Source organism: Indicator indicator, chromosome 4 (genome assembly GCF_027791375.1).
Source record: "Indicator indicator isolate 239-I01 chromosome 4, UM_Iind_1.1, whole genome shotgun sequence".
Taxonomy (NCBI): domain Eukaryota; kingdom Metazoa; phylum Chordata; class Aves; order Piciformes; family Indicatoridae; genus Indicator; species Indicator indicator.
In genome coordinates, this window is record NC_072013.1 from 29855175 (window position 1) to 29882049 (window position 26875).

The window sequence follows — 26875 nt, forward strand, 5'->3', positions numbered from 1 at the left end:
AATACCCAGTGGCAGGAGCTTCTCTGCTTTAAGCCACATCTGAAAATTCAGCCCCTGGACTCAGACGTCTTCAATATCTGACCAGACAGCAGAGAGGGCAGCTTCCTGCGGCCTCCCGGCAGCAACTTTCAAGCTGCTGCTCCTGGTGATCTTTGTACCTCTCTGATTTAACCCCCATTTCAGCACACATTAACCCCTCACATCCCCAGCCTCATGCTCATAGGTGTGAGGCCCATGCAGATGCTGGCTTACCTGTCTGGAGTTACCATTCACAAAGAAGTCCTACGGCCATAGCAGAAGCATGGAAAAAGGCAGTAAAAACACATGCAGTTCAGTGATCCCAGCGAAACCAAAAGGAATCAAAGCACAGGCAAGTGGAAGGTGCAACACTGGAGGGCTTGGCAGCACAGGCAGGCACTTGGGGTCTGCCAGCACTGAAATAGAGGCATTGCACATGCAAATATGGTAAGAATTAAGGGATGCACAGAAAGGGAGGACTGATAGGAGAGGGTCCATGTATGGATCCATGTACGGGTCAGGACAAGGTGCTGCTATGCAGGGAGGTGAGGAGGTGCCATGGGAAGAGCTGGGAGGATGCTGGCCAAATTCTGCCACTGCTCTGTGCACGAGTTGGCAAGTGCTGGCCCAAAGGCACAGAAGTGCTCAGCCTGCTGTGCTGGGGAAGAAAATTGCAGTTTTTTGCAAATCTGAACTGAAATGCCAACGTGACTGCCAGGAAAAACAAGGCTTTCGAGTGGAAATAACAAGAGGCTCATCCCAGAGCGAATCTGGTGGCAGCAAAACTTTACCATTTGCTATGGCAATATGTTTCTCCTTGACTTTTCCTCCAAGAGGAAAAATTCTCCTTCTCTAGGGCTCAACTGCCTGGCCAAATGCCACCTCAATGCCCCACTGGCACTGCACTCCTCCAAAGACCTGCTTGACCTGCCATCTCCCCCCACCAGACTGGAAGCACATGCAGCAAAGCCAGGACCACACATGTGCACATGCGCTTGAAGGTTTTCCCTCCTTCTTCCTTGGGCTGCATCTTACTGGTTTTGTGTGCTTGGCTCAAATGCCCAGCCAGCAGGTCCATGATGAGGAGGGATGTTTCAAAGTTACAAAAAAATAGTTGATTTGTTGTTGCTGTTGTTATAGAAGAGAAGGCAGACAGCGAGTGGTGGGGGTAGATGGGCCCAAACGCAGTTAGTTTACAAGGGTTGCTCCCTTCAGCACCTCTGTGCAGAGTGATCCATGTGCCTCATTCAAGTTGGTCACTCCCAACCACAGCCCCATCACTGCAGCCTTTTTAAAGTCAAACCTTGTTTATGCAGGTTTTCCCCTCCCTGACCAGCTGCTGAAACTGGATCACTCCAGGACCCACATGTGGCTTTGGGCATAAGGATGGGAAAAGGCTCCATTAGATACTACTGAACACCCAGGACTGGGGTACTGGCACCCACTGGGGGCTGAGCTGTGCCAACTGCAAGCTCTGGGCTAAAAACCAAAGTGCCAGGGCTTTCCTTGAGCAGAACAAGATGTGCCTGGAGACAAAGATCTGCCAGGAGACAAAGAAGCAACTCCCTCTTTGTCGGAGTATGAACAACTATGGGGTGTGATATGGGTAGCCTGGCACAGCACCAAGCGGTCCCCCACGGCAGCACTGCACCCATTTGTGTAGAAATGTGCTGAAGAGCTACCACAACCATCCCCAGGAGCAGAGCTCCAGCAGTGCCACCACACCAGAGGCACTGCAAGGCAATGGGGACCTGCAGACCCTGAATAAGGACAATTAAGCTGCCAGTGCTGTACTTCAGGGAGTTAGATGAAAACCCATAACCATACAGTTTAGCTGGACTGGCCACTGCAAAGGCAGAACTAACTCCACAGATCAGTCACAGTTGTCAAGGATGCCTCAGAGCAGCCTCATCCCTGCCCCTTTCCCTCACATGAACTATGCTCAGCCTCTGCTGCAGGACAGTGGTGCAAGGAGGAGTAGCTTTAAATCTGCTGTCACCATCTCCACAAACATTCCCCATCCCTGGTGCCCCTGAATCCTGCACAGGTCACACTTGCTTGCACGGAGGAGCTGGAGGCTTTTCTTCTTTCATCCCTTTTTGGGAGATGAATTCTTTCCCAGCTCACTGCTAAGCCCCTGGTTCAACAACACGAATTTTTTCCACTTGGCCCTGAGTCTTTTACATCACTCACTGCAAGATCTGCCAGGACTGCCCCAGCCACGTCACTGCCACTTATCAGTGTCACTTCCAGCCTCCTCCCCCTTGCAAGCTCTCAAAACATCTCCAACAGAGGAGCAGACTTCTGAGTAGCACATTTAAGCCTTGATGACCCTAGACTTGGTTTTCTCCATCACTGCATACAAGTCCTGAAGCAGCTACCCCCAGTCCCACGTCCTCATGCCATAGCCAGGAAATAAGAGCTCCTGCATTTTTTTCTGTTGTAACTAACAAGGCTGGTAAAGGCTGGTATTATGTACAGCTGTGAGGCTGAGCTCTTCTCTGGGGACAGGGACATGTGCACAGCCTCAGCAGGGAGGATGGGGAGGATATGGTCTCTCCTAACAGTACAGGGCAGAGATGCTCCCAGGATGTGCCCCAGGAAGCCCAAAGAGCTCCTGCCCTCCCTGCATGGAAAGGGCCTTTTCCAAGAGCTGGAGAGCCTGCCTTTACCTCTCAGACTGTAACACAGAAAAAGCATTTAAAGAGATACTTAAAATGAAGTACATCATCAAGTCCTGAGTCTGGGCACTACTCAGGGATTCCCAGGCACTATGGTAACAGAAATAACCCAGACCTATCAACAGCAACCCTGCAACAGTTACTTCTGGGGGTCTAGGAACTCTCTGCACCATGCACACCCCTGTACACTGCTCCAAAACCCTTCTGGGACATTGGCTACATCAGTGTACCACCTGGCCGTGAGGTTTTGAAGTGCCAGTTTGCTCGGGGCACAGGCAAGCAGGCAGCCCACGCTGTATCAGCAAGGAAGATATTTTCAGCCAAGGATAGAAGCAGGGAGGAGAAATCCCTGTTACTCCACTGCTTGCTCAGAACAGAACCCAGCTTTTGCTAGAGATCAAAACCACTGCAAATTATTAAGGCATTAGTTCACCGTCTTCCCCCGCAGGGCTGGGCCGTTCCCATGGAGCACTCCCAGCCCCACACTGTGTGTGAAGTGTCCCATGGTGTGTGTGTTATCTCAAGGAGGACAACATCTAACCCTGTGTGCTGGTGTCTTCTCAGCAGCTGTCTGCAGATCTGTGCTGCCAGCAACACTGGGGCACACAGCCAGGCACCCCATCCTCATGCTGGGACCACAAGTGCGGGCACCCTGGGGACTTGCAGGTGAGCAATTGCACACCCTTGGGTCAAGGAGAACGTGTTCCATCGCTTCACCACCACAAACTGGTGCTACCATGAAACCTGGATGAGCCATAAGGAACTCCAGTGTCTGGCTCTCAAAGGAGGCTCAAGCCCCAGCATCATCTCATGGGTGAACTTTCACTTTCTCTTTCCCAAATGTCTTTCCAGATGTTCCCACAGCATCTCAGTACAGGAAGGACATGGACCTGATGGAGCAGGTTCAGAGGAGGGCCATGAAAATGATCAGGGGGTTGGAACAACTCTGCTGAGGGAGCTGGGGTTATTCAACCTGGAAAAGAGAAGGCTCTGAGCAGAGCTAGTAGCAGCCTTCCAGTACCTGAAGGGGGCCTACAAGAAGGATGGAGAGAGACTGTTTACAAAGGCCTGTGGTGATAGGACAAGAGGGGATGGCTTCAAAACAGAGAAGAGCAGATTTAGATTGGGTGTTAGGAACAAGTTCTACACCATGAGAGTAGTGGAACACTGGAACAGGCCACCCAGGAAGGTGGTTGGGATCCCACCCCTGGTGATATTCTATTCTATCTTCTGTCAGCCCCATGCCAGTCCCTGGCTGCCACATAGAGCTACTTTTTAGTCTAAAAAAAGCTCATGTCACAAGCACTCCTTGCAGTATCTACCCCTTCTGCTGGCCCTGAATCCAACCAGCTACTTCACCCAGCAGGACCTCGGCCAAGCCAAATTATTTTTACATTCCTGTCTGGCACTAATCCGCAACACACCAGGTGATTCATGGACTCAGGCAGGCAAGCCAGAGGGCAAACCACCCCACTGACACACCAGGTTTCTATTCTTGCTTCCCCTCCCTTTCCATCTCATCTGCAGACGTGCCCTTCAGTAGGCATGAGTCAAGCTCCAAAAGCGCCGAGGGGAAGAGCCAGCATTGTGGTCACCTATTCCCAAAACACACTGGGGTACCACATACTTCTCGTGGGTTACTCTTGGTATTTGTTCTACTCAAATCCACCCTGATCTTTCCCTCAAGTAGCCTCTGGAAGAGACTAAACTCTCACATTGCCTAAGGAGCTTATGTGTCGCATCCACTCCTTTCTGGCACTGTCCCTGTGCCTGAGCCTGGCAAGCGCAGGACAGTCCTCTCCTCCCAGCCACACAGACAGACATTCAGCAGGTGACAGTAGTGAAACACTGGAACAGGTTGCCCAGAGATGTGGTGGAGGCCCCATCCCTGGAGCCATTCAAGTCAAACTTGATGAGGCCCTGAGCAACCTGATCTAGTTAAAGATGTCCCTGCTCACTGCATGGGGGCTGGACAAGATGACCTTTGAGGGTCCCTTCCAACCTGGTACCTTCTATGATTGTATGATTCTATGAACATGACTTTTTCAGCCTCTCTCCTTGCTTTTTCTCCTGCTTTGTTGAAAAAATCATTGCTTTTGCCCATAGTGGTCCTGCCTGGGGTAAAACAAGTGTTTAATTTTCTTTGTGTGCTTTGATGCCTTCCAAACTGGGGCCATATTGCTTCAGCAGGAGATTAAAAAGCAGAGACTTGTGACTGCAGTGTCATTATTTTGGTTTGGGATTTGCTTTTTTGTTCAAAGCTCACATTTTGCTCTGGGCTCACTACAAAAATAAAAGTAGAGATCCACCCATGGTAGATGTGGGCAGAACTTAGTCCTTCTTGGCCAGAGAGGGACAGAAATTTTCCACCCAATACAGAGACACGAAGCAGTTGCTGTTAAGAGCAATCCAAAAATATTACCCAACTGTGGCCACATCTGGGGGCTGTTTTAATACCTTCTCTGTCTCATTTTTGGTTTTGTTTTCTTTTATGGTGATCCATCTTCACAACACACGTGGGCAGGTGCGTGGGCCAGGGCAAAACCAGGCACATCAAGCCCTGAATGGCCACTTCAACACAAAGGCACCAGAATGTGGATGAGAGAACAAAGCAGACCAAGTTATCTGGCAAACATGGTGTTGGGATGATATAATGAGGAGATGTGTTTGGAGACCACAAGTGAAACCGTGTGATCCCATAAGGGCAGTGCCTTGCCCAGACCCCTGCCTGCACCCCAGGCCAGCCCTTACCTGCTGTCTTTGGTAGGCAGAAAATGTCCTTTCCAGGTCTTCGAGGTCCAGGACTTTGAACACTTTTGCATCATCTATGTCGGTCCACACGGTTCCTGCCAGCTTATTCTGCAAGATAGAAGGAGCATTGCAGGTTGATGGCCCCCTGCCCACCTGCCCTCACATCATCAGGTGGCCATCTGCTATCTCTGTTTTCACTGCCAAAATTATTGCTTAGCTTACCTCTGGCAGCTTGGACCAGTTGAAGGACTTGAGGGCATTTGTTGGCTGTGGGATGCTCTTCTTCTTGAGGGTGAAGCCCAGAGGTGCTCCAGGGGGAGGCATCACCCCATCCAGGGGTGGAGGACCAGGGGGAGGTGGGGGACCACCTGGAGGGGGTGGTGGCGGGGGAGGAGGTGGGGGACATCCTCCTGGGGGTGGCAGTGGTGGTGGAGGAGGAAGAAGTGATCCAGGAACTGGAGAAGGCAAAGGGCCGCCAGGAGCTCCTGGTGGCAAGGGAGGCCCTCCAGGGCCAGCAGCACAGATTGCCCTCTGGGAGAGAAAGAAGAAGGGGGACTGGTCATACAGAGCTGGGGGACACCACCCAAGAATCTTGCCCATGCTGATGTTTAATTTTTTTGGATAAAATTTAACCAGCATAGGAAGCACTCAAAGGCTTCACCACTTCTGACTGAGATCTGATGCAGCTGGAGAGGCAAAATCACACCATCATGAGGGACAGACATCTTGGTGGTTCACCCAACAAGGACCTTTCTCAGCCTCCCATGCAGCTCAGTCTCCAGAAATCACCCCATGGTGTTTGCAGGGGGTTTTGGACAGGGCAACAATGGGAAAGAGGTTCAGAGCCTCACCCTGCTCATCTCGTGGAGCTGTGCTGTGAGATCTGCCACCTGCTGCTTGACCTGCTTGTGCTCGCTGGACTCCTTCTCCAGCTTCTCCTTCATCTTGTTCAGCGTCTGCATCATTTCTTCCTTCTCCTGGGCCTTGGCATCACACTCGCGCTCCTTTTTCTCCAGCTTCTGCTGAAGCTCAGTGTGCTCTGAAACAGCCCCAGGAGACCACTTCTGAGTAACAATCACTCCCCTTTGGCAAATGGCATCACACAGGAGACTAAACCCCCACGCTGCCCTGCAAAGAAGCTGTGGATTTCAGAAAAGGGAGCACGTGCTGTGCCTTAATTCCCTGGCCTGGGCCTCCCTGTGAAAACATGAATATCTGCTGTGCCCATTTCTCCTGTAAGCCCCACAGTGTGGTATCTCAGCCACTCAACAAAGCCTGAAGCGTTTATCCAGCCACATACACCTACATGTTCTCTGTTTAGCTCACCATGAGCACTAAGGTTAAAGTGACCACCACAGATCTCCCCACTGCTCACCTTTTCGCATTTTTTCTGCTTGTTCTTTCCACTGTTTCACTTCATTTTCATTGACTAACCTAAAAGAAAAAGACACATAGCATGTGAGACAATCCTATTGCAGTAAATAAGTGACCATCACTACCAAGAAACAAGCCTGGGCAGGGGGATTTAGAATTATAGAATGCACTGGGTTGGAAGGGACCCTTGAAGGTGATCTTGTTCAACCCCCCCTGCAGCGAGCAGGGACATCTCCAACTAGATCAGGTTGCTCAGGGCCCCATGAAGTTTTGACCTTGAAGGCTCCGAAACTGGTTATTTCCAACATCTCCACTCTGCCTCCCCTCAGTAGGGTTTTGGAGGCTGGGATGCAGCATTTTCTCAACAGTTCCAGGGATGCTGGCTTATCCAGCTGAGAAGCAGTCACCCAACCAGGTGACGGTAAATGAAGAATAAGTAAGAGAGACAGCAGCCGGGAGAAACACCTCACTAGGGACACAGAGGCTGAGCTGCACGTTGTACTTAAGAGGTCAAAATGATATCAGAGCAGGAGGCACCAAAGCCACAGCAGCCCATGTTGCTGCTGCTCAACATCCAGCCCCAAGATAGGCAGCTGAGCACTTACATTCGGACAACGTTTTTAATATTGAAGTTTTCCAGGGGAGTGGCATCGGGGTCCTGCCCTTTGTCACTCTGGATGACAATCTGCTGCACGATCCTGTCCAGCAGCAGCCAGTACTGCACAGTGTTGCCGCTTCGTTTATCTGGAGGGGAAGAAGGAGACAGGTCGAGTGGAGCAGCAGGGAGATTGCTGCCACCTATGTGGAGGAGATGTGGACTGCCAAGTCCCCAGCAGCCTGGGTTTCCCCCAGGACTCACAAGGCATTTGGAGACAGTGGTGCAGGATAGACATAAAGTGCGGGTATGCCTCGGTGTGCGTCAGCCTCTTCCTCGTCAGCTCAAACATCTGAGTCGCACTTTTCGTGTCGATGTGGACCTGCAGACAGGAGCAAAGCCAGATCAGGCCATTGGGCTGGTGATGGCACTCCCTGTTTCCCAAGTCTCAGCTCCAAACCCCACAGGCCATCTGATGGACAGATAAGCCCCACTGCCCTGCAAGGGGCAAACAGTGCTGGTCAGCAGCTAGAGAAGAGGGAAGAAGCAAGCTGTAGGATGGAGGGTACATTGGAGCTGAGCAAGAGAAGACAGATTACCAGTCTCCAAATTCTATTGAAAAAAACACCGTTCATCCCGAGCCATGTAGGTGCTTTTAAAAGGAACCATGATATTGAGTGCCAGTGCCTGCATCAGCACCACTTATACTCACCAGCTCAAATCTTTTGGCAAATTCCAGTTCGTCTTCATTTCTAAGCATTTCGAAAAAATCTAAGTGGCTGAGGAAGGAAAGGGGAAAAAAACCAAGACTGTTAGAAGCAGATGCAAATGTGACTATTAACAAATAGAAGACAGCCAGCCTGGCAGTAGCCCAGCGACAAGGAGGACTTAAAACATCAACTGGATCTTCAGTCTTGAGTCATTACAGCCTATCCAAGAAGCCTTTCCAGATGAGAAGAGGAGGAGGAGGAGGAGGAGGAGGGATGGCAGTATCCCAAACCCCCAGTGGGGAAACTTCCCAGCTCAATCCTACATTAGAGTGCAGCAAAACCATGCCAGGGTTTTCCTCTCCTTCCCTAGCCATAGCGAAGAATTTCATCAAAAGGGGCAAGTTTAGACCCAGCTGCTTTCCCCAAAGGCCAAGTCCAGAAATCAGACAGCAAAGGTGCAAGGCAAAGGCAAAAACAACCAGTGGACTCCAGGTCACTACTCACCGGTCAAGGGTTGAATTTTCATGCTCTCTTAGCTTATCAATGACTGGCTGGATCCCAAGCATGAGAAACTCATATCTCAGATGGAGTCTGAAATCCAGGCTTTCCTGCAAGAGACGGTTGTGGGGTCAACACGTGCATGTCCTCAGCAAGCGTCTTGAAATAAAATGCACCAAACACCTCCCTCTCCAAGAGCCCTGGTGCTCACCACGCCTGCCCCCTGGCTCAGGACTGCATTGATGAAGGACATGATGGCTGTCTTGAGGCTCACTTCATCTCGATACCTCCCCGTGCTCTTGTCCAAGTCATTGATCAGCGTCTGCCAAATACATATCATTAGTTAACACCCAGTGACAGGCCCAATGCTGCACAAATGGCCAGGGAACACAAGCAGGAACAACTCCTACTGTTGATGGTCCATCAGCTGCTGCCTGCTGTAACACAGCCCACTCCAGCACCTGTTTTTGGCTAACATCAGCCCACCCAGATGTGCTGCAGCCTTGCAGAGCTGTGGTCCCAGAGACCTTGCCCATTTTGGTGGGGGAAATACTGCCTTAAATAACTGGTTCTTCACTCTCTGCTCAGCTGCAGATCTCATTGGATGTGGTTCTGGGGTAATTCCCAGAGGGTCTAAGTTGCAAACAGCCAGAACAGATCATTTGTGACCAGAATTTAGAGATCCAGGAGGAAATGGTAAGGGTGAATTTTGGGAGCCGAGGGGCAAGTAGAGCCCCACCTACCTGAAAACGAGTCCGTTCACTGGCGTATTTCTGGTAGTGCAGCATCGCCTCGAGTACCTTTTTGTGGCCCCCAGGAACCAGGCACACAGCGCCCATGATTTCCAGCACTGCCACCTTCGTCTTAATGTTCTCAGTGCTCAGACTCTGAGCGATTACATTAATGCTCTCCGAATGGGCCAGGACGTGAGCCCGGCCCAGGGAGTTGTTCATTAGTGCTTTTATACATCCAATGAGCGAGGTATGTATCCGAGACTCTGCTGTCTCATAGTCCATGCTTTTCAGAAAGTTCAGAATACACGACAAACCATCCAGGTCGATGAATCGGGTTACAAACCTGTCACAAAGAGGGAGTTTAGCTTATAACAAAAGCTAAAAGACTTTATTACCCACAAACAGAGCTGATTTGGCTGTTGCTGTAAATCCAGGACCTTCTCATGTATTTTTATCCTGGACTTTGAAGAACAGAAGGCCCGCAGGATTCCTGCAATCCAGACAGGGATGGGGTTCCAAAAATCAGTTTAGTCAGTGACCAGTAGTGTTGGCAACCAGGCATCAACTGCTCAAGGTTATTTGGAAGAGGACCAGCTTAGCCAACCACCAGCACAAGCCCCAAGGTAGAGGTTATAGCAGTTTGCAGCCACACTGCTGCAAAACCTTCCTAGTCTCCAACCTGAGTCTTAAAACCTACTTGCTTGGGACCAGTTTTGCACCAGACTCGAAGAAGCTCCCAAGGCTTGGGAGTCACCTTCTTATGAGCCACAGACACTCCAATGTCAACCAAGCCTACGTCCATGATGACTGTCAGACTTTCTGCTTCTTGCCTCATCATACACATGCCTCTCCTCCCTTAGGAATATCTCACCAATTTTAAGAGATTTCTGATTTTTATGATTTATAATATCACTAAACACAAAGCAGACAGCAAGTACACGGCAGTGCCCCAGGCAGATTCACTAGAGCAGGCAGACACAACGCTGCTCAGGCGTTTTGGGACCTCTCTGCCCAGCGCCATCCAGGCTGGGTGTATTCTGGATTGGTGGAAGGCATGGGCTTGGAAAGCAAATGCATCAAGAACATCCCAGCACTGGGATAATTTTAATTTGAAACAAGCCATGCTGATGCACAGCAACCAAAGGGATAATTGCATGCTGAAGGAAAACTGATTTCTCTGCTTCAAAGCCTGCTCTTCTTACAGCCAGAGTCAACAGGAAACCAATGTTCACTTCCCTTGGAGCAAGATCAGGTCCAACAGGTATCATTGTCTACAAAGCCTGCTGGATCCTTCTCACTTCCAGTGAGACAGGCTCACAAACCACTCTCAAGGACTTTGGAAAGTTTCATGGCTGAGTACCAGTTCTGCTCCCAGGAGACTGCGGGAAGGCAGCACCCAAGATCTCCAGATTCCATGGAAACTGGGTGCTCACCCTCAACCCTGGGAATTTCTGACCAAGTACCATCACTAGAACCATTGCAAAAGAGAAACAGAAGACAAGAATGCAATTACAGGCAGTAACTGTTTCTTCCATAACCAGACCAGGTCACAAAACATTTTCCCATCAGAAAATGTCGACCCGCGGCATCTTAAAGGTTTTGCAGATGTGTGCATGCAGACTCCAGAGAAATCAAATTTAGGAAAAACTACAGACATTTAGAGAATCCCATCCTTTCCTTATCTTCCCCATCAAAACCTCGTGACAGCACCTTTTATTTTTTTTTCTTTTGCATTTCATAAAAGCCTGAAGATGTATGTGATTTTATTCCTTTAAAAAGTATGAGAGAAGTTAAAATTGAAACAAAGGGTCTGGTTAACAAACAAAAATCGGAATTTTTTTTTCCTAGATTCAGTTTGGAAGGACATTTTACATTCTGTTCCAATGAGAACAAAAGCAATTTTAAAACAAAAAAACACCCACAAAAACAAAACAAAACAAAAATTTAAAAAAAAGTTGCCTGATTTGCTTGAGCAGATATGAAAGTCCTGGTGGCTCTCAGCCACCAAAAGGACGGAGGTAAAGGAATAAAATGACAGGAGGTGAATCAAAAAAAGCAAGTGGTGTTTCAGGGTCCTTGCCTCCCTTGTCCTGAGGACACCCCATTTATATTTCTATTTAACCCCCTCCCTGCCAGAGGACATGAATCAAGAGCCACGACGGCAGCTATCAAGCCAGAAACAGAAGGGAATTGCCTCATTGGTTTGGTCCGCAGTGCAGTCTTCAAACTTTCAATTGTTTTATTTCTCTCCTCCTCGTCTTCCTTTTCCAAAGCGATCAGCGATTTCCTCTGTGGAAGGAGAAAGGTAGATGTGAGAGGGAGGTTTCCCCATGAAGCTGGTGGCCAAGAAGCAGGAGTGCCTGCTGCCTATTGTTCAAAACTGTGGGGACCTTAAAATCCAAGCCGTGGGAAGCTGGGATGCTAAATTGACTCTGCAAGTCTAGATCCTTATGGTGGGTTGGGGACAGTGGCTGTGTCCACAGGATGCTCTTGGCATCTCCCACACTGGGTTCTGCTATCAGTCTGGCACTGGGGGCTGAGACTTGGGCTACCATGGCTCTTCTTGGGTAGAGCATGCACAGGGTACAGATAGCTGTCCCCAGCTCACGAAACCAAGGCCACAGCTACAGCAACACCCTAGGTAAGTTATGCATCATCTGATCGCACTAGGTCCTCAGAGGTCTCAAAGTCCTGCCAGCACCAGCCAAGGCAAAAGAAAAGGAGGGAGAAAGTGTCCCTGCAGATACAGAGCTGTGCTGATCCCCACATTTAACCCAGCTCTGCTTTGGCAATGAGTCAGGAGATCAAAGCCACCCTCCAGGCATCTGGCCGGCTTTGATCACAAGCTCTGCTCATGCTCAGGGCTTCAACCAGCTGGCAGCCCATGGCCCGCCCTGGGCATTCCTGCCTTCCCAGAGAGGAGCAGCACATTCCCTTCTGGCTTGCAGACCCCTGATTCCTCCCTCCATCCTCACTCCCCCACCTTTCTTGTCACCCTGTTCCCATGAAGGCAGGGCAAAGGGGAAGGAAAAAAAAAAAAAGAAAAATGCTTCTTTTTTATTTTCCATGCTGCTCCCATACCTAGTGCAGTGGCCATGAACCTTGGCACCTTCAGCCTCAAAAGGCAAGAGTGAGGGGCTCTGAACTGTGCAGCCTTGCAGGAAATAAACTGTATTTCCGACCAAAAAGAGAGCGATTTCTGTCTCACCCAGCAGGATGTCAACAAGAAATATTTAATAAAATTACATCTGAACACGTTGGCAGCTCATGGGGGAGCACCCAGAGCCATGGCAGCTGCATCAGCCCTTGTGGGATGGACAACCAGCAGTGCTGCGTTTTGCCATGGTCCCTCAGTGCAGGAGGGTGTCCTGGGTACAAGCCAGCAGCAGTCAAAGGGGATCTGTACAGCCTGATGGCTTTGTGCTGAAAGCTGCTGTTTGCTTTCCACCTCACAGCCTTCCAGCCTGGGCTCAGATGAAATTCCCAGTGTGCTGCAGAGAGTATCTCCATTCTGCAGGTGTATCGATAGTCTAACAGGCCATACTGCCTCTGTAAACAACAGCAGTCACCCTCTTAGCTACAACTCTGCCTGTGCTGCAGACTGTCACTGCTGATCCACTGCCACATTCAAGGTTAACAATCACCAAAGCTTTGGCTGAATACTTACAGCAGCCATGGAATTCAGCTGGTCAATATAAAACTCTGGCCAGCTAGTGGCTCCTTTATTTTCTTCCTGGTCCTGGAGAGGAGAATAAAAGTGAAACAAAGACAGCAGATAAGTAGAAATAGCATTTTCAGAACCCATGCCCCTCATGACCAACCACCTGTGAAGTGTCCTTGAGCTCTTGCATTACTTTATATTAATACAAGCACGACTTTCCACATTCTGAGCTCTCCAGCAACAGTTCCAGCTATGAGAACATCACCTGATTTATTGAACTAGCAGATTTTATATACCAGCTATGTTACACCATCTGCCTGTGACCAAACTCTGCCCCAGTGATACTGCATCAGTTGTGGTTATCAGCTTTGGAGAAACCACACTGAAATTATACATCCAGAGTTCTCTTGTACCAACTCTGCAGTACCCTTGAAGTTTTGGCTGTACAGCCTTGATGAATGTGCTTTGGGGGAAGAAAAAGAGTCTTTTACAAGTAATCAAGAGTGAATAAATGTGACATGAACTAGGCTCCACTCTTGGAGTGGGACCATAGTTTACCAACATCGTAAGAGAGACTCCAGGCACAACAGACGACTCCTCTGGGGACTTCATTAGTTGTTAGGGAGGAATATGTACCTAGCAATGTCCCCTGTTAAAGCATGTCACACCTGGGCCCATGATCTATGACACTGAATGATGTACAGTCTCATTTCATCATCCTGATCTACAATACCCTGGTATCTGGTAGGACTCACAAGGTTACAGAATCACAGAAAGGTGAGGGTTAGAAGGGACCTCTGGAGATCACCTAGTCCAACACCCCTACCAGAGCAGGTTCACTGCATTGCATCCAGGTGGATTTTGAATGACTCCAGAGATGGAAACTCGGCCACTTCTCTGGGCACCCTGTTCCAGTTCTCTACCACCCCGAAAGCAATGAAGTTGTGCCTCATGTTTAGATGGAACTTCTTATGTTCAAGTTCATGCCTGTCACTTCTTGTCCTGTCACTGTAGGACATGACTGAAAAACCTCTGTGCCCAGCTCAGATAATTTATGCTGCATGTCTCCAGGAACTGCTTGGAGCAAGTAGGCAGATTTTTAGGCAATACTTCAAGATCAACCCTTTTCTCCCCAGAGTTTTCCTAAAATGTTCTACAAAAAGAAGAAAAAGGCTTCACAGCAGAAATGCCACAAAGAACTAGATGTAGAGTTAACCAGTAGTACACAAATCCCAGGATTCTTTCCTTACTAACCATCCTGAGATCACAGCCTGATTTGCATGCACAACTTTGTCCCCTCCCTAACTTGAAGAGCTGTTTGCCTGTGACGGTGGGAGCTCTCCTCCCACATCCATGCATGCCGACAACCACCAATCCTCTGGCTGATTTCAGGAAGCCCAAGGAGCCCAAATATTTATCACGGTCAAGAGGCATATGTGGGAAACGTTTGTGTATCTGAACTTCCCAAGCTGAAGCTTGCCGATGTGAGAGAACGTGGGAGTCCACACTAGGTAATTTGGACAGCATTTAGTTCCCACATGAGCAATGCAGCCCATGCCCACAGACTTGACCCTTTGCCATTTCTCAGGATGGGGATAAAAGAAGTTTGGAAGCAATAAGTGACCTGACAAATCCTCTGGCATCTCCTGTGATATGCTGAAAGCCAAAAGAAGCTGCTCACCCATCCTCATGGCCATGTCCAGCCATCTCCAACCTGCCCTGATCCAGCCTGGCAGCAACCAGAACATCTCGAGCAGCTCTCCATGCTGTCTGCCCATGCCCTTGGCCAGGCTGGCTGCTGACAGATGCACATTTTTTTCCTAATCTTCTACAGATCTGGTCAAGTTTAAAGCAAATAAAAAAAACTTTGCTGAGCAAGACTACATTTAGCACTTTTTGTCCTCTGTTTAATACTTTGGGTTGTTCTTCCCTCCTTCTGCCAAGAGCCAAGGTTTTGGATAAAACTCTTGAATCACCTGCTTTTCATATTATTTTTTTAACCCAAGCAAGAATCAGCAGAAAGCAAGAATTCTTCTGAGACAAAAGAACTGAAAGTGTCCTACCCATGCAGGGCCAAATCTAACAAACCTGAAGGAGGTCCCACCACCTGCTTCTGCATGGATGGAAGACCATTCAAAATCATTCTCTGACAATTAGATTTTGCCAGCAATGAGCAAACTTGTCCCCATCCTTTCTTTAAAAAAGAGATGTTCATCTGCTGGCTGAGCATACAACACCCAGACTGATAAGGAGAGAAAGGGAGGAGTTTGGTCTTCTTGTAGGTACAAAAACCAGAATGTGCTGGATTCTCTTCACTTTACCTTCTCTCAAAAACTTGTCTCTAGCAAAGACAAGAGGACAGAGGGGTAGAGAGACCTCTCACCATTCTCCTACCATCCACTGGCAAGCAGACTCAGTGAAACGATCCTCTCCAAATAACTCAGGGACCATCCTGCTGCATTTCTGGTCACATCTGGGACCACATGCAGAGACGTGACACCTGTCAGCATCAAACCTGCCCACCTAAAGCCATGGCCACAAGGAGGTTTCTGCTACAGTGGAGGAAACACAATGCCTTCCCAAAGGGCTGGGAAAAGGACACCCATCTGTAGTTGTGTGGTCAGTCAGATCACAGGTGTCCAGATGCATCCAGTTGCAAGATTTGGGCAAGGAACAAGATCAGTGCTGAAAAACACAGTGGGAAGGCAGCAGATCTGGCTCATCCCATACCCCAGGACCTTCCTGGCTGGTATGAACACCTGCAAGGCAGGCAGGGATCTGGACCTGCTGCTCATTTAGGGCTGAAAAGAAGCAGTGGAGCAAAACAATAAAGGTCTCAGGGGGCAGAGGGGAGGCTGAACAACAAAATTGGCTAAACTGCTCATTTATAATTAACGTGCTGCATTATAAATATTTCCCTTTGCTCTGCTCCCTCAGGCTCTTACATTTCCTCCCTGAAACCCCCAATTTAGACAGCACTCTCAATTAAGTGCAGCAGAACCTCATTAATTTAGATGAGCAGCCGGGCAGGCTCATCGGAAAGCAGCTTCCCAGGCAAAGGGGGACTGCACAATAAAGTAGGCAAAGATCAGGGCATGGGCTTCCCTCGGCTCACTGCAGGATGTAGCTCAGTGGTAATTACTGCAGCTAATGGTCTACAGTACACTGATAAATGTCCTTTAGTGCATGGTGGTGGTAAAGAAATCTCCCAACAAAGCAACAAGCCCGGAGGGAAATGACTCACAAGGCTTTGCTTTGAGGCAGGAGGAGGAAAGAACCTCTCCAGGCACCACATGTTGAAAGGGTGAACTTGTAAAATGGTTTACCAGCACCCAGTGTGGGTTTTGGGGATGTGAGTTTTGCAGCTCGCCTTTGCCAGTGTCAGCTCTCCAGGATGCTCCATCACATCCTGCCTGGCTGGCTTCAGGGACACAAACATCTCCCAGTGTCTTCTTCTCTGAGCTATATTTAGGTCTTTGCTGTGTTCACTCTCTTCTCAGGAAGCAGAGAAGTGAGAGCTGATCCAAACCCCGCTGACAGCCCAGTGCAGTGCTGCTCCTTACTACAAGCTGCTCTTTTAGAGGCAAGCTGATGGCTGTAATTGCAGAGTGCAGAGTAATTGCTGGGCATCTCTTCTTATCTGTAACATCTGCTTCAACATCCCTCACCGTTCTCCAGGAAACACCCCTAATGGACACATGATTTGCAAAACTTAGGAAACACCAAAGCTGTGCAGTCAAAGGCAATCTTTACCCTGTCCTCTCCTTCATTTCCAACCCACTCCCCCCAACACCCACTGTTTCCTTCCAGGGAACTGGCAAAAATACAAATCACATCAGCTGCAGCCCCAGCACCACTGTGCCCTCTCCTTGCCTCTGCTGTCCCCTCTCCTTGCTTCTGCTGTCTCTCTGCCTCCAGGCTCCATGCATGGGGCTGATGGATACTGCACTGCGCTGTTTCACACCATGGTGACAATGGTGTGGGGGTTACACGGTGCTGAATGCCAAAGGGAAAGCAGCACCCAGTCAAGCTGCCTCATTAGCAGAGCTTTTCCAAGCTAGGATCACCAACCTGCCAGTTCCAACCTTCCTTTTGCTCTTCCTGGGGAAATTTCACACTCCCCAGCCCTGGTGATAAGCCTGATGCTTGCAGAGCCTGTGTGTCAGGAGGTGATGGCTCAGCCAGCGGTGACTTGAAAACAGTTCACAGGTTGGTCTTGGCTGTGTTTGTGCACCATTATTTACACCTAGGTGGTGCATCTCCATGAACTCCTGCCTGTCTGACCTCCAGGAATGCAGCTGTCAGGAGCAATGCACCCTCCTACTCACAGCATGTCTCTATGGCAGTGAGGAGCAAGTATCTTCATGAACTCCTGACCTCCAGGAATCTGCATTCTTGGAGCATGCCAGGAGCAATGCACTCTCCTGCTCACAGTGTGTCCCTCTCACAGTGTGGGGAAAGCTTCCTGTGAAGATCCTCTGTGTTTTCTTACAGCCAAGTCAAGCTTCCAGCAATTCCTTTCAGAGGTCCAGCCTCTGGGTGATGTCTCTGATCCAGCAGCCTCCTTCCTGCAGCTTACAGTGGTAGTGACAGATCCCAAGCTGCTCAATGGGCCTCAGAGGACAGCTGCTGGATTCTCTACCCACTTGATGTCCAATGCACCAGGTTAGAACCTTCAAAGTGAAAGGACTGGCTTGCAGTAGCCAGCTCCAAGCAAAACCTGGAGAGGCTTTTAGTGACACTGCTTGTGACTCTGATGGTTCACCTCCCTCTTGGTACCACTTGCAAGACTGGTCTGCCCCAGGAGAACTTCACACCAGGAAAGTTCCAGAAAGGGGTTAAAAACCCCACCTTCTTCAATTAGTACCTGCTGCAAACCCAGAAGCAAGTCCCTTAATTTTTAAGCATACTCCTGATTGCATTTTTATTTTGCACAGCGTTCCTCACCCCTCCTTGCCACCCCATAATGGCCAAACAAGGGAAAGCTGGCAGCGGCTCACAGTCCATCATGTTTCGGATGCCCTCCCTCCCTTCCCACCATGGATGATCCACCTGGTTGCTGTCTGTAAGGTCAAAAAAGTAGCAGACAGCAGAGTGGATTGGCTTTAAAACCGACAGGTCTGCAGCCTGCAGGGGAGCTTTCAATCCAGCCCAGCTCTGCTGACATGGCTGAGTCATTGCCAGGTGTGTGCTGGTGGAAGTTTTGGCCCAGTGAAGCCCTCTGGGTCTTCAGCTGCTCGGCTCTTCCAGATATCCCTGCAACAAAAGCTAAATGACACAGCTAAAGCTACTTTCCCATGAAGTGATGTTGCAAAGGGCTGTAATTTCATCAGATTCTTCCCCGAGTTGGGATCTTGGGGTCCCAGACCACTCTGGTTTTCCATACACTAATACTTCCTAAACCCTTCCCTTTACAAACACACCCAAGTCCTTCTACGCTTTTCCCAGCATATATTTGCTCCCCATAAGTGAATATAGCATGAGCAGATGCCTTTCGTAGTCAGCTGGTTCATTGTTTGAAAAGCTTTGCTTTAAAATCCAAAAAGATTGTTAACAGATGCATTTTTTGGCGAGAGAAGGAAAAAACCCTCACTTAAACAAAAGCGTGTTGTAATTGGAACTAAAAGGGGAATTACCTTTAAAGATAAAACACTATAAACATTTCCTGTTGAAGAACACCCCCAGCTATCCAAACAGCCTATATTTCTCTCAGTCAGCCCAAGAAAATGACACCTGAGATGATATTTCAACCTGCTGCTCCAATAACCTCAGGTATATTCGGATGCTCAGGAGCCATGAAACATTTCTCATCCATCTCAGCTGACCCAGGAGCACAGCAAAACACCAAGATGTTTTTAACTCCTTCCTTTACATGCCATCTTTGTCATCTTTTATTCTTAGTTCTGCTACTGCAGCTTTTTGCATGATTTTTTTTTTTTAATAATTGGTGTTTTTTAAATAAAGGAAGTAGATGGAAACACAAGCCCCCTGAACAACCTGCTGGACTGAGCTATAAGTGGAAGAGTGAACTGGAAAGTGAAGCTCTCTGGAGTGACCGGGTGGAAGGCACAGATGGAGAGGAAAAAGGCTGTCTGGCTAGGAAAAATAGTAGTGCTGGAAAGCCACCACTCATTTCCTTATTCGTCACATTTTTTCCCATTCTCCCTTTGCAAATACACCATTGCTGCCTTCTAATGCAAAAGGATCCTGGTTTCATATCTGATGTCTGATGAAATTTCAGATGTAAGCATTGCTTGCCAGGGACAGCTTAAGACTGCGGAGAGCTATGCACCTAGTGTTAGTGATGCCAAGGGGTTTTCAACACAAGATTAAAGAATGCAGCATCACTTGGCATCCATGCAGGTCATTTTTCCCCTACCCAAGCTTTAGAGATGCTCAGCTCTGCTGAGTGAAAAAGCAGGGGGGCAGCGCCAGACCCTGCATTTGCATGAACTGGCTTTTGGTACCACCCAGTTATTTACACTGAGTTTCTGCCTGAACATCCCTTATCCACCTCTATTTTAAGGCTCATAAAAATTCCCCAGTGAGCTGCTTTAATAGCTTGACGTTATGTACATTGGCTGACCGGAGCCAAACCTCCTGCAATTAAGAGGTGCTGCAGACTAAGCATAAAGTGTTAATTATTAACTCCCGTTGGAGTGTGGCCTCCTGAGAAAGGCCATCCTGAGTCACCCTTTTCCGCTGAAGCAAACCCGCAGCCAAAGAAACAAAGCTGGAAATCCTCCTGCTTCCTCCCTGCACTTCCGAGCAATATCCTCTCCTGGAGAGCTGGGCCGGCAGGGAGTGAAATATTTTGGGATGAGGTATGAAACGACTCATCATCCAGAAATACCACTTCTAAAAGCAGATTTCATCCCGCTGTTAATGGATCCCCACCTTCACATTTCTCTGCTTTATTACAGCCTTTTGAGTGGGTGACTTCAGTTCCTGCTTGGATTGCTGCTGACAGACTTGCAAACCCCCCATTCCAAGATGCATTTTATCTCACTGCCTGCCCCACTCCACCCCACCCTACCCCATCATCCCATAGTGATGCAGGTGGGATTGGACCATGAGGAATTCATCTAGTGCAACCCCCTGCTCTGAGAAGGGTCAGGGCTGGGACCAAACCCAGCGTCTCCATGGTCAGAGAATCAGGGAGGACAAAACATCCATTCTGCCAAGCTGGTGCTATGGGCTGGGATAAGAACAGCTGCTTGCAGAGCAGAGAAACCAGGATACAGAGCTGTAGGGCAGGGAAAAATATTCCAGGGAAGGAAATACCACCCTTACTTCCTTCAAAAAGCACTGACAAGGCCAGGTGTTGCCAAGTCCCTTTCCAGGAAGAGCCAGCACAATAATGTCTCATTTTGGAACCCTTTTACCAAATCTTACCTATAATGGGAGTATATAAACGTGCAACAACTGTGATACACTCTGCAGAACCGAGTATGACTAGCAATGCCGATGGCAAAGCAAAGGTGCCAGAGATGGCACAGGGCAGCAGGAAACATGCTGAAAGGACAGATAGTCAGATGTTTTCCATGCAGCACACACCTTTGCTGTTGGTGGAGGCAGGGGAATGCCCTGGCTGTGCAGACTACAGCCACAGTGCAAGATATTTTGGAGCCCAGTAAGGCTGATTTTAGAGAAAACTCCCCAGGGAGAAGGCTGGGTAGTGTTTTTGTCCCAGCTTGCACTGCTTTTTCAAAGTAGAGCTTGTTGCAACTGGTCTCTGTGATTGCAGCTGTGAGCACTACAGCCAGCAGGAAAATGGAGAAAATGAAGAATGCCCCAAACTGAGGCTTTCAGACTCGAAGTCTGACCAAAGTCACCTGACTCCTAACAGTTTGTTTCCAACAGAAGCCAAAACTGGCAGCAGAAGAAAAACTGATCAGGGTACAATTCTGGATCCTTGGTAGGTCAGGCAGCTGCCTGTGATTGACATTCACCTTTGTAAGCCGCCTGGGACCCACCAGGTGAAACTAGGTGTTACTGGCATCTCAAGTGACAACTTGTTATTCAATGCAGGCAGGCCAAAGGGCTTGGACGCATGCTGGACTTCTCAAACCATCACCACCCAGTATGCAGCCAAGGCAGGGAGGTAGAAGCCCTACCCTGTCTGCAGCTCCACTGCCCTGGCCAAAACCTAGCTATTGCTCTCAGATGGAGAAGCCCAGCCCCCTCTCCTCAACTCCAGGTTACCCTGTAGGTGATTTGTCCTCATAAAAACATAGGTACATGAGTAAGATTTGACATGAGTCACTAGGATAACCACCACCATCTCTGCTGCCTACCAGTCTTCTTCACAGAGGAGCAGAACTGCCTAGAGTCTGTCATGCAGAGAGACAAGTTCTCCAGCTCACATAATTCATGGTTTCCTCCACTGCTGGCACCTCCATTGACACGGTTTTGCTCATTTTTAAATCAAAAGCAGGAGAAAAGTGTCTCCACCAGCATATCTCCTCCAGAGAAAGCAGTGGCATGTACACTTTGCAGCTCACTGAGACAGCATCATGAGCAGGGAAGGAGTGGTTGAGAGCAGCCAGAGGAATGAGGACCAGAGCAGAACAGCAGCTAAGGTCCAGCCTCAGATGGGTGCCTGCTCCAAGGACCTCTGAGAGTGCCACAAGGCACTTCTGTGGCTCCTTCCTTCAACACACCCTGGGAGCAAGGGGTTTCTCTGCACTGTTTTTTAAAAATCAGGAGCACAAGGAGGTGCTGGCATGTGAAAAAGGCACCATCAGCTCCATCTAAACCATTCCTGAGGAGATTAGATAGTATGTAATCTCCACTCACAATAATAATTACATGGCTTTGCTTGATTTAAGTCTCCATTCCCTGCCCTTATCCAGATGCACTGGAGCACATTTCCGCTTATCCGACAGGCAGTGACCAACGATCATCCCCTGCCCATTTTCTTCTTGGTTCAGACCAGTGCCTGCAATTTGTTAACATCTCTTCTCCCCTCCAATTTAAATCTCAGACATGGCAGGCCTCTGTCTAACAATAATACAGGGATTTCTGGGGTATTTATGAGAGGCTTAAAACTTAATCCTACATGAGCAAGGTAAGCCTGCTCTTGGCCTAAAACACAGCTGGAAAATCTGGTACCATTGCTACAACAGGAGAAAAGAGGCATTAATGGCCCTTCAAGTGGGTCAGGCGACCACCAGCACTTCCAAGCCAACTCCTGCAGCCAAGTTAGGGGACGCATCAGCAAATTAGGGAACTGAATCAAAGAATCATAGAATAGTTAGGATTGGAAGAGACCTTTAAAGGTCATCTAGTCCCAACTCTCTACAATGAGCAGGGACATCTTCAACTAGATCAGGGAGCTCAGAGCCACATCCAACCTTGCCTTGGATGTTTCCAGGGATAGGGCATCTGCCACCTCGCATGGCAACACAGGCCAGTGTTTCACCACCCTCAGTGTAAAAAATTTCTTCCTTGTATCTAGTCTAAATCTCCCCTCTTTTAGTTTAAACCCATCACCCATTGTCCTGTCCTAACAGACACTGCTGAAAAGCCTGCCCCCTTCCTTCTTACAGGCCCCTTTAAGTACTGAAAGGCCACAATAAGGTCTCCCTGGACCCTTCTCTTCTCCAGGCTCATCAACCCAAACTCTCTCAGCCTGTCCTGCCAGCAGAGGTGTTCCAGCCCTCTGATAATTTTTATGGTGTCCTCTGGACCTGCTGAAACAGGTCCATGCCCCCAACTTGAGGCATTTCCCTTACAGGTCTTGCAATTCTTCATCTGGTTTTGAGATTGAGGATTTTTGCTCCATTTCTCCACATGGCAGTACATCCTGCAGGATGCCTGCCTTGGCCTAGGCTGTGAAGGAAAGTAAGACTCACCATAAAGTAACCCCTGTGCCAACACACATGGGTAAATATCACCAGTGTGCTGTGGAAAAAAGAGAGTGATTTTGGCCACTTCAAAGGCTGCCAGCCCATGGCAACCCAGGCTGCTCGGGTTGTGTGTGCTGAGGAGCAAAAGCAAACATCAGTGTATCTCAGCACTGAGAAGATGTCCAAGCATGTTTTCAGCTTGAGAAATGCAGCAACAAGGGCAATATCGTAGAGAGGACTCGTCACACTGGGAGCCCAGCAGGCAGATCATCAACTCACATCAACCCTCTTATCAAGACATCTCAGTCACAATCCTGAACCTAAAGCCTTTCATTGCCCCAGGGCTGATACAGCTTCACCCTAAAAGCAACCTCCATACCACTGGGTCAAAGCTCTTATAGGCTGAGATGCAGATGCATGGATTCCCCACTTGTTGTTTGTGCCATCCACTGGGAAAAGCTGGTGGGAGGACAAAACGACACCCAAGCCTGTTTGATGGCAGCCAACTGGAAAGCTGGGGAAGGGGGAGGCTTTTGGACAGGCGGTAATCAGGCCCCCAGACATCAGCAGAGGAGAACAGGGCCATGAGAAGTGGTGACCAGAGCACCCCTGCTGCCTACTGCCACAATGCCAACTTCAGTGGTCAAAACAGCACCACAAGGCCTTGCTTGTGCTGGCAGGGATAAGCATGGGGTGGGGACACTAGTGCAGGGTACAGGGGCACCTTGCCCAGCCTGAATGTGCTTAGAAGGAAGAGCTGTACATTTTGGACACTGAAGACCTCACTGGTTGCCCTCACTTCCCCAGGGAACAGATGCATTTCTGCAACACCCCAAATACCGCTCTGCAACAACCCAAATACCACTGGGCATCCCGAGAGAGCTGTGTTCCTCCCCACATCTCCTCCCCACCCTTCATGGGAGAGAAGGACTCAGCCCCGAAACACAGCATGGGTAGATCTTGTTACCTTCTTCTTGCTGCAGTAGATCTGCCACTTCTTTTCCGCTGGCAGTGCGAACATGGCCTCTCTGTGCTTGTCTGTGAGGTCAAGTTCATCCTGGGAAGGGGAAGAAAACCACAAAATAGGCAACATGAGTACACAAACAGGTGATAGCACAGATGCAACCCCCCCAGATAAGAAACATAAATCAGTGTGGAGCTACAGCACAGTGCTGTGGTGGTTCTGCAGCATCACCCTGTGACTATCAATTTGTCAGGGCAATGATGCTAATTCTCATCCTACTGTTGCTGACCTCCCCTTGACTCCTGGCCTGCAGTTGGATGCTGGGAGGATGGGGCTGCAATCTCCCCTACCTCACTCTTCCTGGACATTGCCTGCATACCTTGTTATTAAAAGCAGCAAGTGTTTTAGAAAGGACATCCATGAAGACATTATGGTTCCTGCAAGGTGGCCTCACACAGAGGATTGCAAGCTCCAGCTGACAGACTGCATCTAAGACACATACTGCAAAGAGCAATTCAAACAGGACTTTTTTACCACCACAAAGTGTTTAACTGAGCACCCCAAGTGGTCTGGCCAATTTCCATCACTGACACTCTCAAATCATCATAGTTTTTTTTTTTCTTTTTGGCTTTTGGTTTATTTTCCTATAATTAAAAATAGAAAGCTCTCTTCCTAACATCTACAGTTCATAAAGTGTTACATCATGTCCATCAAAAGTGGACTATGTATTGCCTGGCAGAGATAAAGCTGTTTACTGACTGAATCCTTTATTGGTTTATCTGATGTTACTTTAAAGGACACATCCATTTTCAACTTGGAGGCTTGGTTAGCAGCATGCCCTCCACTGGGATCCCTGAGTATTATCAAAGCCTCGTTGCTTCCTGGTGCTAGATGTAGGTCAAAGCTGTTATCAGAGGACTAAATAAAACATTCAGGCAGGGCTGGGAGGCTTGTTGCTGAAGCCAACATTGATCTTACAAGCATGGATGTCTCTTAAAATTATCACTGCTAATGACAGTCCTCATGCTAGAGGGGTGTTGGTGCAGCAATGGGAACACTGGAGATGCTGCAGAGGATTGATGAAGACCATGGCTCCCAGCCAACTCATCCCACTCACTCAGTAGATTTAAGTAAGAGTATCCCCATGACAGCTTACACATTTAATTTCAGCAATTAAAAAAATCACAGAAAACCAAACACACAACACATGGAGACCCATTGAAGTTTCCCCGCCTGAATAATAATGCTAATCAACTAAAGCTTGTAGCTGCTGGTACCCAAATCAAGAGTAAAAGCTCCATTTGGTAATGTCTGAGCAAGATGCCTATGAGGAAAGACAGGTCCCTGCATCAGAAAGCCTGCAGGCCATGAAGAAATTCATACAATCTAATGAAAGCTCTTACTGCACATAGTAGGCAAGGAAAGCTACCTTGTAACCCAAACCCAAAGAAACTCCAGCACAACACACTCTGTTAGAGGGCTGCCAACAGTCCTGATCATCTCTGAAAGGGTTATACATTGCCTTCAGGTATTGATTTCACTTCTCAGTGAAATTACTCCTCAAAAGGAAAAGTGTTGTGGAGCTCTTTCCATTACATACGCATGAAGGAGCTTTGCATCCTCCTTGACTTCCTCTCCCCCCTCCCTTCCCCCCCCTTTATCGACTGACTCTTCAACCACTGTGCTGCACAGAGCTGATGTTAGGGAACTTCTGGAAGCAGACTTGTTTGACATCCTTACAACAGCAATGAACATGCTGCCCTGACACCTGACCCCAACCTGATACATTTCTCCTTCCCCTGCACACAGGGAGGAGAACCTGGCTTACAGACTCCTCCAATGAGTGCTGATTTCAAACTTCCCCATGTCCTTACCAACTGGGAGGTCAGAGATTAATATCCAGTAAACAATCTCCTCCCCAGCCTTGGGCAAATCTCATCACCCTTCCATGCCTCAAAATGTAAACTGCACTTGATGTCCTTCATCATTACTTCCTTGGGTGACCAGCCAGTCAGAGACCTAAACTCTGCTTCAGCCCCAGTTCTGCAGGTCAAAAGGTTGCCAACAGGATGACACCTGACACAGGGTCCCAGCTGAAACTCTGCTCATTGGAAAAGTACATGGAGGTGTGCGGGAGGGGACAAGGGTCTCCTGATGAACATTTACTTCTGTAGTGAGGATTTGAGTGAGCACAGGAAAGTGTGCAACACTGCCTCCCTGCCACGTGAACCTGAGCTTCAGGCAGGAAAGCACCAGCCACACACATTAGGTTCTTAGATAAATATTTATTGAATTTTTCAAAATACCCATATGCTAAAAATATAACTTGTGTAAACATTAAGATTTATTAGCCAAGAAAAAAAACATCTAAACTGAGCTAAAGCCTACACAGGAGCAAGAAGGGATAAAGCAGAGGAACATACTAGGTGCTGACACATGACAATGTGCAAACACATCCAAAAAAGGTGCAGAAATGCTTCTGAGCCCCACACAGTACATTTCATTGTAGCCTGGCCCTACCATATTCCCTGCATCACTCAAAACCTTCCTAATGATATCTTGTAGGATGCTTGGGAGAGGTATTTGAATAAATACTATGTGGCACCCAGTGAGTATGAAAATCCTCACAATCAAACAGTGACTAATGACTGCTACTCTGAGTTGTAACAGCAACTTAACCGTGAAGAGTCAGGTCTTGCTGGTTTTATCTGTATGGGGATTCCTGTTTCCACCTCCATCCCTTTGTGTATGCTCCCTGATGAGTATCTCAAGTACTCCTTGGCCCCAGGCAGGCTAGTCAGAAACTGCCCTTCAAACTCCAAAAGGTGAAGAGAAGATGGGACCATCAGCCATTTCCTGGGTGCTCACAGACCACCATACAAACACAGCTCTGAGAAAGCCTTCAGCAAGTGCACAGAGGAGATGCAGTGCAGCAGAGAAGCTGTGCACAATCTCAAACCCGTATGGGCCTTCAATTAATAATCACGAGCTCGACAATTAGGTGATTCTAACTAGCAATTAATTTTACAGGCCATTTG

At 48.5% G+C, this 26875-nt stretch overlaps 1 protein-coding gene across 2 annotated transcripts in view; it reads right to left on the reverse strand.

Annotated features, from left to right (window-relative positions):
- DAAM1 (dishevelled associated activator of morphogenesis 1) overlaps positions 1-26875 on the reverse strand; it is a 56825-nt gene that overhangs the window by 18328 nt on the left and 11622 nt on the right. The window contains exons 2-15 of one of the 2 annotated variants that reach the window (XM_054400813.1): positions 23841-23930; positions 13029-13100; positions 11556-11650; positions 9371-9704; positions 8839-8949; positions 8634-8737; positions 8132-8198; positions 7684-7801; positions 7430-7568; positions 6826-6884; positions 6302-6489; positions 5673-5981; positions 5451-5558; positions 253-282 (exon numbers count right to left, since the gene is read on the reverse strand). In XM_054400813.1, the coding sequence (XP_054256788.1) occupies positions 253-282; positions 5451-5558; positions 5673-5981; positions 6302-6489; positions 6826-6884; positions 7430-7568; positions 7684-7801; positions 8132-8198; positions 8634-8737; positions 8839-8949; positions 9371-9704; positions 11556-11650; positions 13029-13100; positions 23841-23930 (1824 nt within the window). The remainder of the gene's footprint in view (positions 1-252; positions 283-5450; positions 5559-5672; positions 5982-6301; positions 6490-6825; positions 6885-7429; positions 7569-7683; positions 7802-8131; positions 8199-8633; positions 8738-8838; positions 8950-9370; positions 9705-11555; positions 11651-13028; positions 13101-23840; positions 23931-26875) is intronic. The other variant, XM_054400812.1, reaches the window with a different exon arrangement.